At 48.5% G+C, this 12,503-nt stretch overlaps 5 protein-coding genes across 5 annotated transcripts; 3 read left to right on the top strand and 2 right to left on the bottom strand.

The window, feature by feature from the left end:
* Positions 1 to 37: 37 nt before the first annotated feature.
* HD556DRAFT_1235029 (uncharacterized protein) lies at positions 38 to 3,361 on the top strand (the record flags this gene model as incomplete). Its single annotated transcript, XM_041297713.1, has 12 exons — positions 38 to 294; positions 351 to 395; positions 451 to 608; positions 661 to 866; positions 917 to 1,024; positions 1,074 to 1,923; positions 1,982 to 2,210; positions 2,266 to 2,375; positions 2,425 to 2,535; positions 2,594 to 2,710; positions 2,754 to 3,058; positions 3,110 to 3,361. 12 exons carry the CDS (start codon positions 38 to 40, stop codon positions 3,359 to 3,361), a joined length of 2,748 nt encoding a protein of 915 aa, XP_041161526.1.
* A 419-nt stretch (positions 3,362 to 3,780) lies between these two features.
* Positions 3,781 to 4,867, top strand: HD556DRAFT_1235044 (uncharacterized protein; the record flags this gene model as incomplete). Its single annotated transcript, XM_041297716.1, has 7 exons — positions 3,781 to 3,950; positions 4,002 to 4,085; positions 4,137 to 4,170; positions 4,227 to 4,409; positions 4,463 to 4,522; positions 4,564 to 4,642; positions 4,701 to 4,867. Coding segments are annotated over 7 exons (777 nt in total), but the record flags the coding sequence as incomplete, so codon positions are not given.
* Positions 4,868 to 5,491: 624 nt separating this feature from the next.
* Positions 5,492 to 5,920, bottom strand: HD556DRAFT_1442091 (uncharacterized protein; the record flags this gene model as incomplete). The annotated part of the gene is made up of 5 exons (XM_041306407.1): positions 5,492 to 5,504; positions 5,555 to 5,569; positions 5,623 to 5,710; positions 5,765 to 5,798; positions 5,858 to 5,920. The coding sequence occupies 5 exons, from the start codon at positions 5,918 to 5,920 to the stop codon at positions 5,492 to 5,494; spliced, it is 213 nt and encodes a 70-aa protein (XP_041161524.1).
* Positions 5,921 to 5,985: 65 nt separating this feature from the next.
* On the top strand, positions 5,986 to 8,432 carry HD556DRAFT_1364006 (uncharacterized protein). Its single transcript, XM_041302717.1, has 2 exons — positions 5,986 to 6,009; positions 6,070 to 8,432. Exon 2 carries the CDS (start codon positions 6,106 to 6,108, stop codon positions 8,422 to 8,424), a length of 2,319 nt encoding a protein of 772 aa, XP_041161523.1. The 5' UTR covers positions 5,986 to 6,009; positions 6,070 to 6,105; the 3' UTR covers positions 8,425 to 8,432.
* Positions 8,433 to 12,493, bottom strand: HD556DRAFT_1363995 (glycine cleavage system P-protein-domain-containing protein). The gene is made up of 13 exons (XM_041302716.1): positions 11,807 to 12,493; positions 11,695 to 11,755; positions 11,044 to 11,646; positions 10,289 to 10,992; positions 10,058 to 10,237; positions 9,885 to 10,004; positions 9,790 to 9,837; positions 9,600 to 9,736; positions 9,177 to 9,552; positions 8,895 to 9,127; positions 8,756 to 8,841; positions 8,681 to 8,703; positions 8,433 to 8,630 (listed from the first exon to the last, which is right to left on the bottom strand). Exons 1-13 carry the CDS (start codon positions 12,215 to 12,217, stop codon positions 8,595 to 8,597), a joined length of 3,018 nt encoding a protein of 1,005 aa, XP_041161522.1. The 5' UTR covers positions 12,218 to 12,493; the 3' UTR covers positions 8,433 to 8,594.
* Between the last annotated feature and the right edge of the window lie 10 nt (positions 12,494 to 12,503).

Raw genomic sequence — 12,503 nt, 5'->3', positions numbered from 1 at the left:
AGTCCAAATATCGTCGGACATTAACGATCTCGTATGTATGGCTCGGCGACCGTCTACAGTGTCAGTCGCATCGTTTGGTTCGATCAAGAACCTTGCAGAACTGTCTCATTTGACTTCAGCATCAACATTCGCGCCATCTCCTTCAGCACCAAACTTCCCTCGTTCGGTCCCATCCACTCATTTTTCGAGCGTGCAATCCACCAGGGTACAGGATGAGACCGCGGACATAGACCCAGATGAATTGTTTGCAAAATGTACTATTCCTGAGGTCAAGGCGAAACAAGTTCAGCTAAGGTGCGTCAAAACCTACCCGTGTCAGTCGCCTTCCTTGGCTCAAGACAATATTTCAGATCGGACGCTGAAGCCAAGCAGGAGGAGCTTCGTGTTATGGTCGGGTGCGTGCTCTTTCATGAATGCACTTCGCGCTTTGACTGTACTTTGAAAGCGCAGGGAACGGTATCGCGATCTCCTACAAGCCTCAACGTCCATAATTTCCATGTCAAAGTCTGCAAGGCGTGTTCAAGAGGCATTCCAAGAAACCAAAGATGCTATTGCGTCTCGGCAACAGCCATCCAGGGAAAATCGTACTTCGAATGTAGGCAAGGAAGGTCAGTACTAGTCTGTTCGATGACATTGCATTACTTTATATTCATATTTCAGATTCGCATTTGCAAACATTGCAAGTGCTCTCTGCCCACATAAAGTTGCTTCTTGATGCCCCAGAACATCTATGGCGGCTTATTGAAAGAGAAAAGTATTTTCATGCTACCTGGTTATTCATGCTGGCACGCGTTGTGCACCGGGCACTTTCTCGTGATGATGATCAAGATGAGGATAGTTGGTTGAACCAAGGCGTTAACATCATGGTAAATTCCTCGCTAAATGCCTTTCTTATCTTCTGACGTTTTGCATTCAGGAGCAATTTCCACTCATCCAGCGACAGTGGGAGACCATATCTCATTTTCGCTCTCAGATTGTCCATAGAGCCACTCTGTCTCTGAGGATACACGAAAAGTCACCCGAGGTCCGCTTTTTTATGTTGTGCGCGTTGTCTTCTCATGTCCTTAATCCAGGACACCTGTGCAACTATTCTGACTCTCCATATCCTCGAATCAAGACCTTTAACAGACACTCTGACGACATATCTCTCCCAGAGAACGCGGACTATGCATACATCGGTCTCAAAAAACTCAATTATCACGACAACTGCAACCCCCAATAGCGTTCCTATGTCACAGACAAACGGTCATCCTCTTGGGGCTTCCAAGCTGGTGCAGTCTAAATGCACTTCTCCCAATGACAGACTTCAAGAAGTGAAGTCCTCACTGCTAATTCTTGTCGAGGTAATATCAAGGACCGTGAATTGCGCTCGGAACGTATTCCAAAGTCTGAGACCCACGCAGCCAGCCCTGGCAATTCGCGTGCTGGAGCAGATGCATACCGAATCGCTCGCCGTATCTAACTCAGAGACTGCACTTCCTTTTGAACTGGCTTTGAGTACCCAAACGATTCTTTCTGGACTTCCATCGTCGTCATACTTCACCCTCCTTCCAGCTGACATCAAGTCATACAAACCTTATATCGAATTATCTTCCGCTTCGTCTTCCGTTCCAGGACACTTTCTGGAGGATAAATTACGAACTTGGTTTGACCAGTCTTGCTCTATACTTCGGGATTCTTTGGACCGCTGGCTGTTGGAGTTGGACAGCGTGAAGAGCGTTTGGAATGTTAGATCCTCCCTACGAAAGTGGCTACTCACATCGGGGTTGGTGAAAACGGAGCAGACGGCACTCGATACTTTATTTGAGGAAGCTGTCAGAAAGCGAGTCAGCGCCATATGGACCGATACCATCCACAGGGCGAAAGAGCTGTTCTTGAAGGCATTGTCTACACTTACTGCAAGTAGTGGTGTCGTTGCTGAAGGTATGTATATTGGTACTCTTTGTAAAAACATGATTCAAAAGGACTGCTCGACCATCAGAGTTTTCTCCTCTAAACAGCATATATGTACCCCAATCTGTTCCGCCTCCACCCCTGACAGGAGGTGGACCTGCAGCGTACGAACACCCGTACCAAACGTATAAAACAGTGTTGCAATCACAACTTCGTTGTCGGACACCTCGCCTGCAGACTTTTTTGAACATTCTGGAGGAATCTGCAGCTTCATTGCAAAAAGACTATACCCGTATTAGTTTGGATCAGAGCAGCAAGTGTGTTCATATCTTTGTTTCATTCGAATATCTTTGATTAAGCTGCGGCATCCAGGAGGTTAGCCCGCAATCTAGTTGAGGCATATCTCCCGGAGGCGAAGGCCTTTTGTTCCATGATCGCCGACGCTCTTGCTTCGACTACTGACGAGCTGATGAACCAGTCAGGTAAGACGGCACCACACCCGAATGCCTTCCAAACTCACCAGACAAAAAGACACCACTCCAGCGATGAGAAATATGATTTTCCTTAGTCGAGTGGCGGTCGAAATATCATTGACATCGCCTTTCCTTAACAATATAGGTTGTGACGAGGTTGTTGCACTGCGTATGTTGATCATATCACCAACTATACATACCTGATTATTAACAACTGAGTCGTCTAGAATTTCGAGACAAAACGGGTTTGCTATTCGACCGAATCATCAACCGGTGGAGGGAACACACTATTTCTTCTGTCATCTCAGTATATGACGACGCAAAATTTCATTTAACACTTTCTGGTCTGTTCTTTGTTTGCCTTGCAAGACGTTTCTCTGACACCAGCCAATATACCCTGTTACAATGTTACAGGGCCATCACCAGCCCTGATGGAAAGCTTACATGCTTTATCGACTTCCTTGCACAGCTTGGGTCTCACGCACCATCCATCACAACTCACCAGCATAGCGTCATCACTCCTTAGCTTATTCATCGATAAATTCACCCGTGATATGCCGAACGGCGATACAGGTCGGAATGTACAGATGTTAAATGATGCAAACTTCCTGCGATGTCTTGCGTTGGTCTGGCCTTCCGAGGCACTTGAGACATCTTCACTTGACAGACTGATCGCTGCGCTGCAGTCGGAAGTATGTATCCGTCACTATTGCGATGCAACATCTTAACAATGGGATTTATAGGTTCAATCTTCAGGGGGTCATCTACAACCCAATCCAGAACAAGCTGCCAAGGAATACTTGATGAGGACTCAAATGTTACTCTCAGCACTTCTTCCGCCTACTTCTTCCATGCAACCCGCAAAGGAAAGTGCAGATAAGATAAGTGCACTACTGACCTATGGCGTGCCTGGGGCAGACACTACATTTTTGTCGGCTGTGGAGCTTGCCAAGGTTTCTACTCGGTTTCCTTTATTGCTGGTGGAGACTCGATAGGGGCTGAGTAGATGTGTTCACAGCTATTTCTACAATATGAACCTGTTTCGATCAACACATTGATATTGTGCTCTCAGGATTTCATTCGACGATTGGCTGCATTTACTCGTGTTTGGAAACATCGACCCCGTTTCCGCGTTCTGTGAATTTCTTGTATCAGCCGGATGCAATGTTAGAACGTACGTAAGTATATAACAGGATTCGGATTTGGCCCGACAGCAGGCAGATCTACAAGACATCAGCAGCTGCACTGGCATGATGTCCGAGTCGCAGTTCCTCCACTATATACTACGTGGATCCTTCACTTGTTGATCCACTGGCCGTGCGCGCCACATTATGGTCGATTTATATGCATCTCGTAAGTGGTCAGTTTGATGGCGAGTCTTCACTGCTAAGAGTTCTGCAAAGTCCCTTCATCAAACCTAAAGCATCTTATCCCTCTCTACCTCTTCTTCTTGATAACTGGGGGACATATTCTATTGCCGGTCATCATCACTACTGCCCTACTCCATAGGAAGTTGTGCTGGCATCCAACCTTAATAAATCTGTGCGTGACATGCGTGTGCTACTCGATAATACACTGTCTCTAGTAAGTGATCCTCGCAATTCCATCAAATGATTCGAGCATTACACATGTCAGTCTATACACAGGAGAAGACGTCCATCCTCGCTACCAAACAGTGTGCACAGTTCAAGCAGCGATGATATACGGAGCTGCCCCAATGTGAGTTGTCATCTCATTACCAAGCTTGGTGCACGTTTGACTGTCAGCCAGGGCCACAGTTGCAGTTGTCGGCGTCGCTATCCATGTAGGTTCCTGCGGCAGTTTTTCTCTGCCCCAATGTCTGACGCGTATAATCAACAGACCTGGACAACTATTCAAAACTTTGAACACCACTTTGCTGAGAAGTTCCCTCGGTGGCTTTGCAGGTTCCTAGCGAGTACACGGCAAGATTGTATGAATTCAAATCGCGCTAACTTTGAGCCGATTCAGATAATATCACCGCCGTATATCGTATTCGCAGGGTTTTCAATTGGTGCATCGATTGTCTGTAGCCCAGCCTCACGACGTGAAATTACGATTTGACGAAATATTTACAGTTGACAAAACTACACAAGGCCTCCGCACAACCGTTTAATGGTCTTTTCTGCACGTCTTATGTGCACTCCTTGTGAGTATACATACGCATATTTTTCAAGAGATGTTTACCGAACTTTTTAGAGCATTGGCAGTTCCAGGGTTCTGTGTCGCGATGATGGCATCGGTATTATGTTTTGAAGGTAACGTGGTTGTTACAGTACTTGCGGTGATAGTAACTGATCGTGTATTCTCTTATAGCTGCTATTGCCATCCAATATTATCATAGATGGAAACGTATCAAGAATTCGTTCCCGCTCCTAGCACCTAGGCGACCTTCAACCGCACTCATTTTCAGAGTTGGCCTGTTTTGCTTGTATTCGTGGGCGGCTCTAATGTGCGTGGAAGATTACGTGCGAGATTTGTGATGTACTCATGGCCAACTAGGGCAACCATTGTATTTTTGACCAAACAGCCTATAGCTGGGACTTATTATATGGTTCCTGCAGCTCGTGAGGAGTTTCCAACTTCATTTGTGAGAAAGCGGACTTGGAATATTAATGATTTCGTTGTCTACAGTCCCTTTGGCCTCAGCACTTGTGTTTGGATTACAAAAGGTACGAGAGTGAGTTGGCACGAACGAGGTCTGACGAACACGACAGGATATGCTCTACGCTTGGCTCCCTTGTCTGCGTACGCAGAAGCTGGCTGGAGCAGCACCAGAGATACCGAATGCTCGTTCCGCTCCCTCAGATTCATTACTACACACCACTTCAGTTGAGCCATAGCAGACGAGACTCGCGTATATTTGTCTCAAGCGCACACTCGTCATAGAGCGTTACACGCAAAGTGACTTACCAAACAGGATCATGGGGGATCGCATCGCAACATTCTGTGGACAAATATATGGTCCAATGAAAGCCTATCATTTAGCAAGTGACTGCACGGAATGCGTGGATGAAGGAAAGGAGATACGATACAGAGCGCCTGTCCAACCGAGCCGGAGGTATACGACACGCGAAAATGGAACACATATTAACGAGATGAATAAGTTATGCCCCTCCGCTGTCCAAACATGAGCACAAAGGAGCATTCTAAAAGATAGTAGCACATACACAAGAATGTTATTTCTAGAAAAACTATATCAGTTTGCGAAGCATGAGGAACGACGTGGAAGACGCACATCGGGATGTGGATGAGTTTTACGAAGTATCCAATGAAACCCATAACAGCAAAGCCAACAGCGACTGCCCTACAGATCTGAATGAACTCTGTAATTATACTTCAGTACCGTATGGTGGATGTAGATGAAACTCAAAAGGCACCTTTTTGCGATGGCTTCGTGCAACGTGTAAGGAACTGACAAGTAGGACAAGTCAGCCAACTTCATACATAATTCAGAGTTCAGCGATGCTAACCTGGTTGCCGTCGCGAATGAACTGCTGAGGAATATCAATGAACTCCTTCAATTTTTCAGACATGGTAGTTGGTAAGTGAGAAATGTGTTCGAAGTGCTTGACCACGTCTTCCAATATATTTCCCACGACACTTTACCGCAACTACTAAGTTGGTACGGCTGGACTGAAATCATGTGGAATCAGACACTGACCGTCCGTATTTCATCTGACAGGCAAAACTATTAGCGCAGGTATCTGAGCGCGCATGAATGTCCCTTAGCCGCGCTGTTGCCCGGTTAGCATATCCCGCAGGTCCTTTCACCCGTTCCGTCTCGAGGCCATCTACTTTACGTCGTGCAGCACCCGTCTTTCGCGTCAAGAGAGACCAGAGACGATTCTTGACTGTCAAACACGACCCGTCCCTTTCCTATGTCCCAGATATCGATGCCATTGTTGACAAAATCCGGCGGTGTATCCCCACGGCAAATGTTGGTGCTCTACACCAGCAGTTTTACGGCCTATTCCGCGTGTTGGACGAGGAAAGGAAGGATAAACCTACGGCTCCACCCCTCAAAGAGAAGGAGATCCACGATGTGCTATCATTACTAGCTGAGTCGGGTAGGCACCATGATTTGGATATGGTGATGAAAATTCTCGTCGACCTCCCCATACTTTGCGGTGTCGAAGTAGGGGTGAAAGTGTACAATGTCATCCTTCGTGGCCTGATCGCAAATGGCAACCCTCAAACGATTTTCAACTGGCTTATGAACATGCCTCAAAAGCCGAAAAATATAACGCCTACGCTTTTACAATGGCACATGTTCTTCGAGTGGTGTGCTGGATCTGGCCAGGTGGGGGTACTTCAGCACAGCGTCTCCAAGATGCATCGTTCTGGACGTCGTCCCACCTTCAAAACTTTTGAAATTCTATTCAACGCTCTCTTCGACACTGGTGCTTCAATCAAGAAAATTCACGAAGCTCTAGATATCATGGAACATACCCCATTGACGTATGATGAGAACTTCGCGAAACTTCTCTACGATGGTTTTGTCAAACTTGGTCTTACGGATCGAGCTCAGGAGATGAAAGATAATTATTGGAAACGTTTTAGCAAGAGGTCGAGGACGACAGATCCCAACATGATTGAGTGGACAGAGAGCATAGAGAAAGAGGCTGAGAACAAGGGGATCGCCGCAGCCGTAACTTTGTGCAAGTCATTGCAGAAAGACGGTTTCAAACTCTCTTCGCACACCCTTACACTTCTCATCCGACATACACACCGCCTCGAGTACCTTCGATACGCGGAAGCCGAACTGCACTTGAAGGCATCCACAATTCACTGGGCTATCTTGATAAGTAATGCCGTGCGTATCGGCGACCTGACAGGTGCTCTGTCGATCTATGAGGAGTCCAAGTCTGCTGGGATTACTCCTGGTACACCCCTGGTACACCCAATAGTCAATGCCCTCTGCACCACTCTTGATGATGCCGCGATTGATCGAGCATTAGGACTCTACAAGGACCTTGCTGAGGCTGCTCCTGTCACTCATTCAAAACAAGAACTCCAACCTCCAGGGCGCCGGCATTCCTCGGGCCCAGATGCCAACCTCTACAATATCTTATTCCTCGCATTTGGCGCTTCCAAGAACGTCAAAAAGTATTTTCCTATTGCGCTTTCCCTCCTTGAAGACATGGAGGCTAGAAATATTGAACTCAACAGCCCGATGGCTGTTTCTTCCCTGGCCATCGTTGTCATGCGGTGTGCTTCCAGCTTCGACGACGCATTGAAGGCCTATAAACGAATATGTAAACGTCCCAATGCGCCTCCCCTCGATGCCAAAGGCTACCAAGCAATCCTTCACACCCTTACCCAGCTCTCGTTCGGAGACTACGAAAGATTACCGTCCGTGTGGCACTATTTCGAAGTAGTGAAGGACATGCGGACGAGAGGGGTTGAGATCACAGCTCCTGTGTATACTATCCTCTTCCGGCATCTCGCGCTACTCTCAGGGGAACTGCCGCCCGAGGAGCGTGATGCCCTTGCAGCAGCTGTGCGGAGGGCACACGATCACCTGACGCTCGACCCTTCCTTCACGCCTGATACGGTGCTTTGGAACCAGCTGATGGACACTTATCAGCGCGTTGGGCTGTTCGCGGAGGCATACCGCGTTTGGGAAACGCTCTTTATCACCGGGCGCTTCAATCAAGCGAGCGTTGCCATTATCATTGACGCATGTGGGTTTGCGAATGCCTGGCCCATGGCTGCACAGGTATGTCTGAAGATGACCAAGCTCGGATTCAAGTTCAACTTGCGGACGTGGAATACGTGGATAGAGTGCATGTGCCGCGTTGGGAAGCTTGATGATGCGCTCAAGGTTGTGTGTTTAGAGATGGGGAAAGATCAGCCGAACATTGCGCCTGATGTTAACACGGTCAAGGTACTTCTTTCGTTTGCTGCACGGACAAACCAGCAAGACGAGGTGATGGACCGCATCAAACGGTATCTCCCTCAGCTATGGCATACGTTACCCACCGAACTCGATGGCTATTCCATCAGAGAGCGCGCAACAGCAGTAGACCCAAAATGATCATCGTAAATCTATTCGTGATGGTAAATACTACAATAATAATGGTATAGGTGTACAAAGCGTGTGGTTGAGCAATACGCGCGACAAGTGTGTGTGTTCTAGAGGAGTAGAAAAACAATCGAGCAGGAAAACACGTCGAGAGATGGTCGTAATATGATAAAATTAGGTTACTAGGATGCAAGTTCCTCAACTGTCGGGCAGTCACACTGAAAACAGGAACGGTAAGCTTGGAAGAGTTATAAAATCATTTGCTTACAATAAGGTTAAGGTCGCCGTAGGCTAGATGATGGAAATAAGCCAATGCCTAGATACCGCTCGAGAGACAACTCACCATCGTCTATACGAGAAACAGTTGGCCAGAACTTCTTCTCGCGGAGCCATGGCATGGGATATGCAGCCTCTTCGCGCGTATAAGGACTAGAAGGGCTACGTTAGCCATATTACGAAACACAACCTTTAAAACCACCGACCGGTTCCATTCCTTGTCAGACGCAACCACGAGAGAAAGCGGATGCGGCGCGTTCTTGAGCAGATTGTTATCCTTGGGTTGTTTGCCAGTGATGATATCTTCCGCTTCCTTCCTGATCTGAATCATAGCATCGCAGAATCTATCGATCTCTTCGAGCGTTTCGGACTCGGTAGGCTCGATCAGCATACAGGTGGAGATAGGCCATGAGCACGTAGGAGGGTGGAAGCCGTAATCCTAGATGCGCCGGTCAGCAACAACAACACCCAATTCTAAGAATACATACCTGCAACCGTTTTGCGAAATCTGTCACCTTCAACCCTGCAGACTTATCGAACTCAGCAAGGTCGATGAGCAGCTCGTGAGCAACTCGGCCGTTCTTATTCTTGAACCGAAGACTGTAGTATCCTGCAAGTCGATGCGCCATGTAGTTGGCATTAAGAAGCGCGATGTTGGTGGACTCCGAAAGGCCGTTGCCGCCGAGCATCTTAATATAAGCCCATGAAATGAGGAGTATAGAGGCACTGCCGAAGGGAGCAGCTGAGATGGCATCGATGGCGGCATCACCGCCAGTCTTGACCAGGGGATGCGAGGGAAGGAAGGGTGCGAGGTGTTCGGCGACGCAGATGGGCCCAACACCAGGTCCTCCACCTCCATGGGGACTGAAAGACGTATGAGCATTCATAAATGCGAGTCATTGCGCACTCACATAGCAAAGGTCTTGTGCAGGTTGAGATGGCAAACATCGCCTCCGCAGACCGCAGGGTTCGTCAGTCCAACCTGTGCGTTGAGATTTGCACCGTCCAAGTAAACTTGTCCACCACAGTCATGAATGATCTTGCAGGCCTGTGACGTATGATTGAGTACTCCAGATCAGTATGAAAGATAAGGATACGTACTTCGGTAATGCCATCTTCAAAGACACCGAACGTCGAGGGGTATGTAATCTGCCCTGGAATGAATTCGGATTCCGATTGATGTGAACAAAACTCACCATGAAGACCGCGAGATTGTCTTTGTGTTTCTCGGCCTTTGCCTTCAAGTCTTCCAGGTCCAGATTCCCATCTGCATGTGTCTTGACCGGGACAACCTTCAAGCCTGCCATCACAGCCGACTATCACCTCCATCAGTTTATCACTACAGGACAGAGGACAATACGAGACACACCGCAGGATTCGTGCCGTGAGCACTAAGGGGTATTAAGCACACGTCACGGTGTCCCTCCCCGCGGGATTCATGGTATGCCCTGAGAACAGTTAACCCAGCATATTCACCCGCAGCACCCGAGTTTGGTTGCACAGAGCAAGCTGAAAAACCAGTAATCTTGCAAAGGTCGTCTTCCAGTTCCTACCAATAATAATTAATGTCTTTGTCCTACTATAACTCAACATCACAAACCTTGATGATCTTCCTGTATCCTGCAACCTGCTCGTGTGGCGCAAACGGATGGATACCACCAAACTCGGGCCATGTAAGTGGGATCATGCTGCTCGTGCTGTTAAGCTTCATCGTGCAGCTGCCAAGCGGAATCATTGCATGCACAAGACCGAGGTCCTTGCTTGCAAGGTGGAATATGTACCGGAGCATCTCGGTCTCGCTGTGATGTTTGTTGAAAACGGGGTGCGAGAGGAACTCGGACTCGCGCACGAGCTGATGAGGAAATGCAAGTTCTTTTGGAGCGGGCAGGTCAGCGAGATTGGGCGCTGGTTGCGAGGCGGCGATGTGGAAGGCGCGTATGAGGGACAGGAGGTCCTCTTTGCCTACTGACTCGTCGAGAGTGACACCAACAGTATTCTTGTCCACTCTTCGGAGGTTGAGGCCCTGCAACGCAGCAGCGGCATGCATAACTTCAGCATTTGCGCAGTGCTTTGAGACATCAATGGTGAGCGTGTCGAAGTAGGAAGACGCATTGATCACGCGGAATCCGAGGCGCTCGACGGCAAGCTTGAGGGTCTGTGTGAGGAAGTGCACTTTCTTTGCAATGCGCTCGAGTCCTATGGGGCCATGGTATATTGCGTACATGGCGGCCATGTTGGCAAGAAGGGCTTGCGAGGTGCAAATGTTGCTAGTGGCCTTTTCACGGCGAATATGTTGCTCCCGGGCTGCATGTGATTGATGAGAACACGAAATAGAAGATAGCAGGGAGGACCTACTCTGCAATGCCAGCCTATATGCGGGGTTACCCATGGTATCTTTGCTCCGACCAATAAGACGTCCAGGCATTTTCCGCTTGAGCTTCTCTGTGACAGCAAAGAAAGCGCCATGAGGACCTCCATAACCGGCAGGAACTCCAAATCGGGCAGAGTTGCCAAGAACGATATCAGCACCCCATTCACCCGGGGGCTGAAGAAGTGTCAAAGCAAGAAGGTCTGTCGCGACAATGACAAGTGCGCCTGCTTCATGCACCCGCTTCGTGAAATCACTGTAGTCGGTGACGAAACCATTCACGTCAGGGTATTGAACAAGGACACCGGCAAGATCAGCACGTAACGCGTCGGATTTGAGCACGTCACCCGCGTCACCGACGACAAGATTTATGCCAAAACCTTTAGCACGTGTCTTGAGAACAGCGATGGTCTGTGGAAGGACCGCCTTGTCGACGAAGAATGTCTTCTTCTTCTGGTTGGACTGCACGTATGCCATGACCATGGCTTCTGCGGCAGCAGTTGCTTCATCGAGGAGGGATGCGTTTGAGACGTGCATCGATGTGAGGGACATGATCATCGTTTGGAAGTTCACCAATGACTCGAGACGACCTGGTGGCACCATTAAACGAAAAACTAGTGGAAAAAATGACAACGAACCCTGGGCAATCTCGGGCTGGTACGGGGTGTAAGGGGTATACCACGCAGGGTTCTCGAACACCTATGGACACGATCAACACAATGCTGGGGTAGCTAAGAGCGAGTGACACACATTCCGTAAAATCACAGGGGGCACGACGGCGTTGTGGTACCCCATGCCAATGAAGCTTTTGAACTGCTCATTCTTCCGACCTAGCCTTTTTGCATTTGCATGAAGCTCTGTCTCGCTCAATGCTGGGATGGACGCATTGCTGACGGTGGAGCTAGCAATACGGATGTTTTGCGGCACGGTCGCAGCTAGAAAGGACTCCATGGAGTCAAAGCCAAGCTTTGAGAGCATAAACTCGGTCTCATTGTCGTCTGGTCCAACATGCCTGTCAGTAAAAGTGTCCAGCGACTCGAAGAGATTTGCTGGAGACTTTGCAGTGGCGAGACCGCGAACTGAAAGAGAGTGATATATAGAACGAGCTGCAGATTGCCTGCTGAGACGAGATGAGGCAATCACGATACGCAGGGCTACCATGATAGGCCAGATGATGGCTGTATGAGAGGAAGAGGTGGACGGGTGAGTACGGAATTGAAAAGGAATGGGTGACACTCAGTGACCTTGTTCACCGAGCCAGATTTTCATTCACCGAGTAGTATCATTACGCGTTTGAATGGTGCAGCGTAATCTTATCGATAGGCCTCTGGGAAACTGATAAATGCCCGATAAACGAGATGCTCGCAGTTTTCGTGAGAGGCATCCCATCGATTGACTACTAGCAGGCAAATGTCGTGTTGGTAGACGGTCAACAACCTGCGCTATT

This window comes from Suillus plorans (assembly GCF_016647745.1).
Source record: "Suillus plorans strain S12 chromosome Unknown HD556scaffold_21, whole genome shotgun sequence".
Lineage (NCBI taxonomy): Eukaryota > Fungi > Basidiomycota > Agaricomycetes > Boletales > Suillaceae > Suillus > Suillus plorans.
This window is presented reverse-complemented; position numbering and strand designations above follow the sequence as displayed.

Bases quoted from the DNA above. Each gene is read 5' to 3' on its own strand.
- HD556DRAFT_1364006 (XM_041302717.1), top strand. From the start codon at position 6,106: ATGTCCCTTAGCCGCGCTGTTGCCCGGTTAGCATATCCCGCAGGTCCT.
- HD556DRAFT_1363995 (XM_041302716.1), bottom strand. From the start codon at position 12,217: ATGGTAGCCCTGCGTATCGTGATTGCCTCATCTCGTCTCAGCAGGCAA. The intron at 11,756-11,806 runs GTGTGTCACTCG...TCGTGTCCATAG, and splicing joins CCCCTGTGATTTTACGGAAT to GTGTTCGAGAACCCTGCGTG. The intron at 10,005-10,057 runs GTGTGTCTCGTA...TGGAGGTGATAG, and splicing joins CTCACGGCACGAATCCTGCG to TCGGCTGTGATGGCAGGCTT.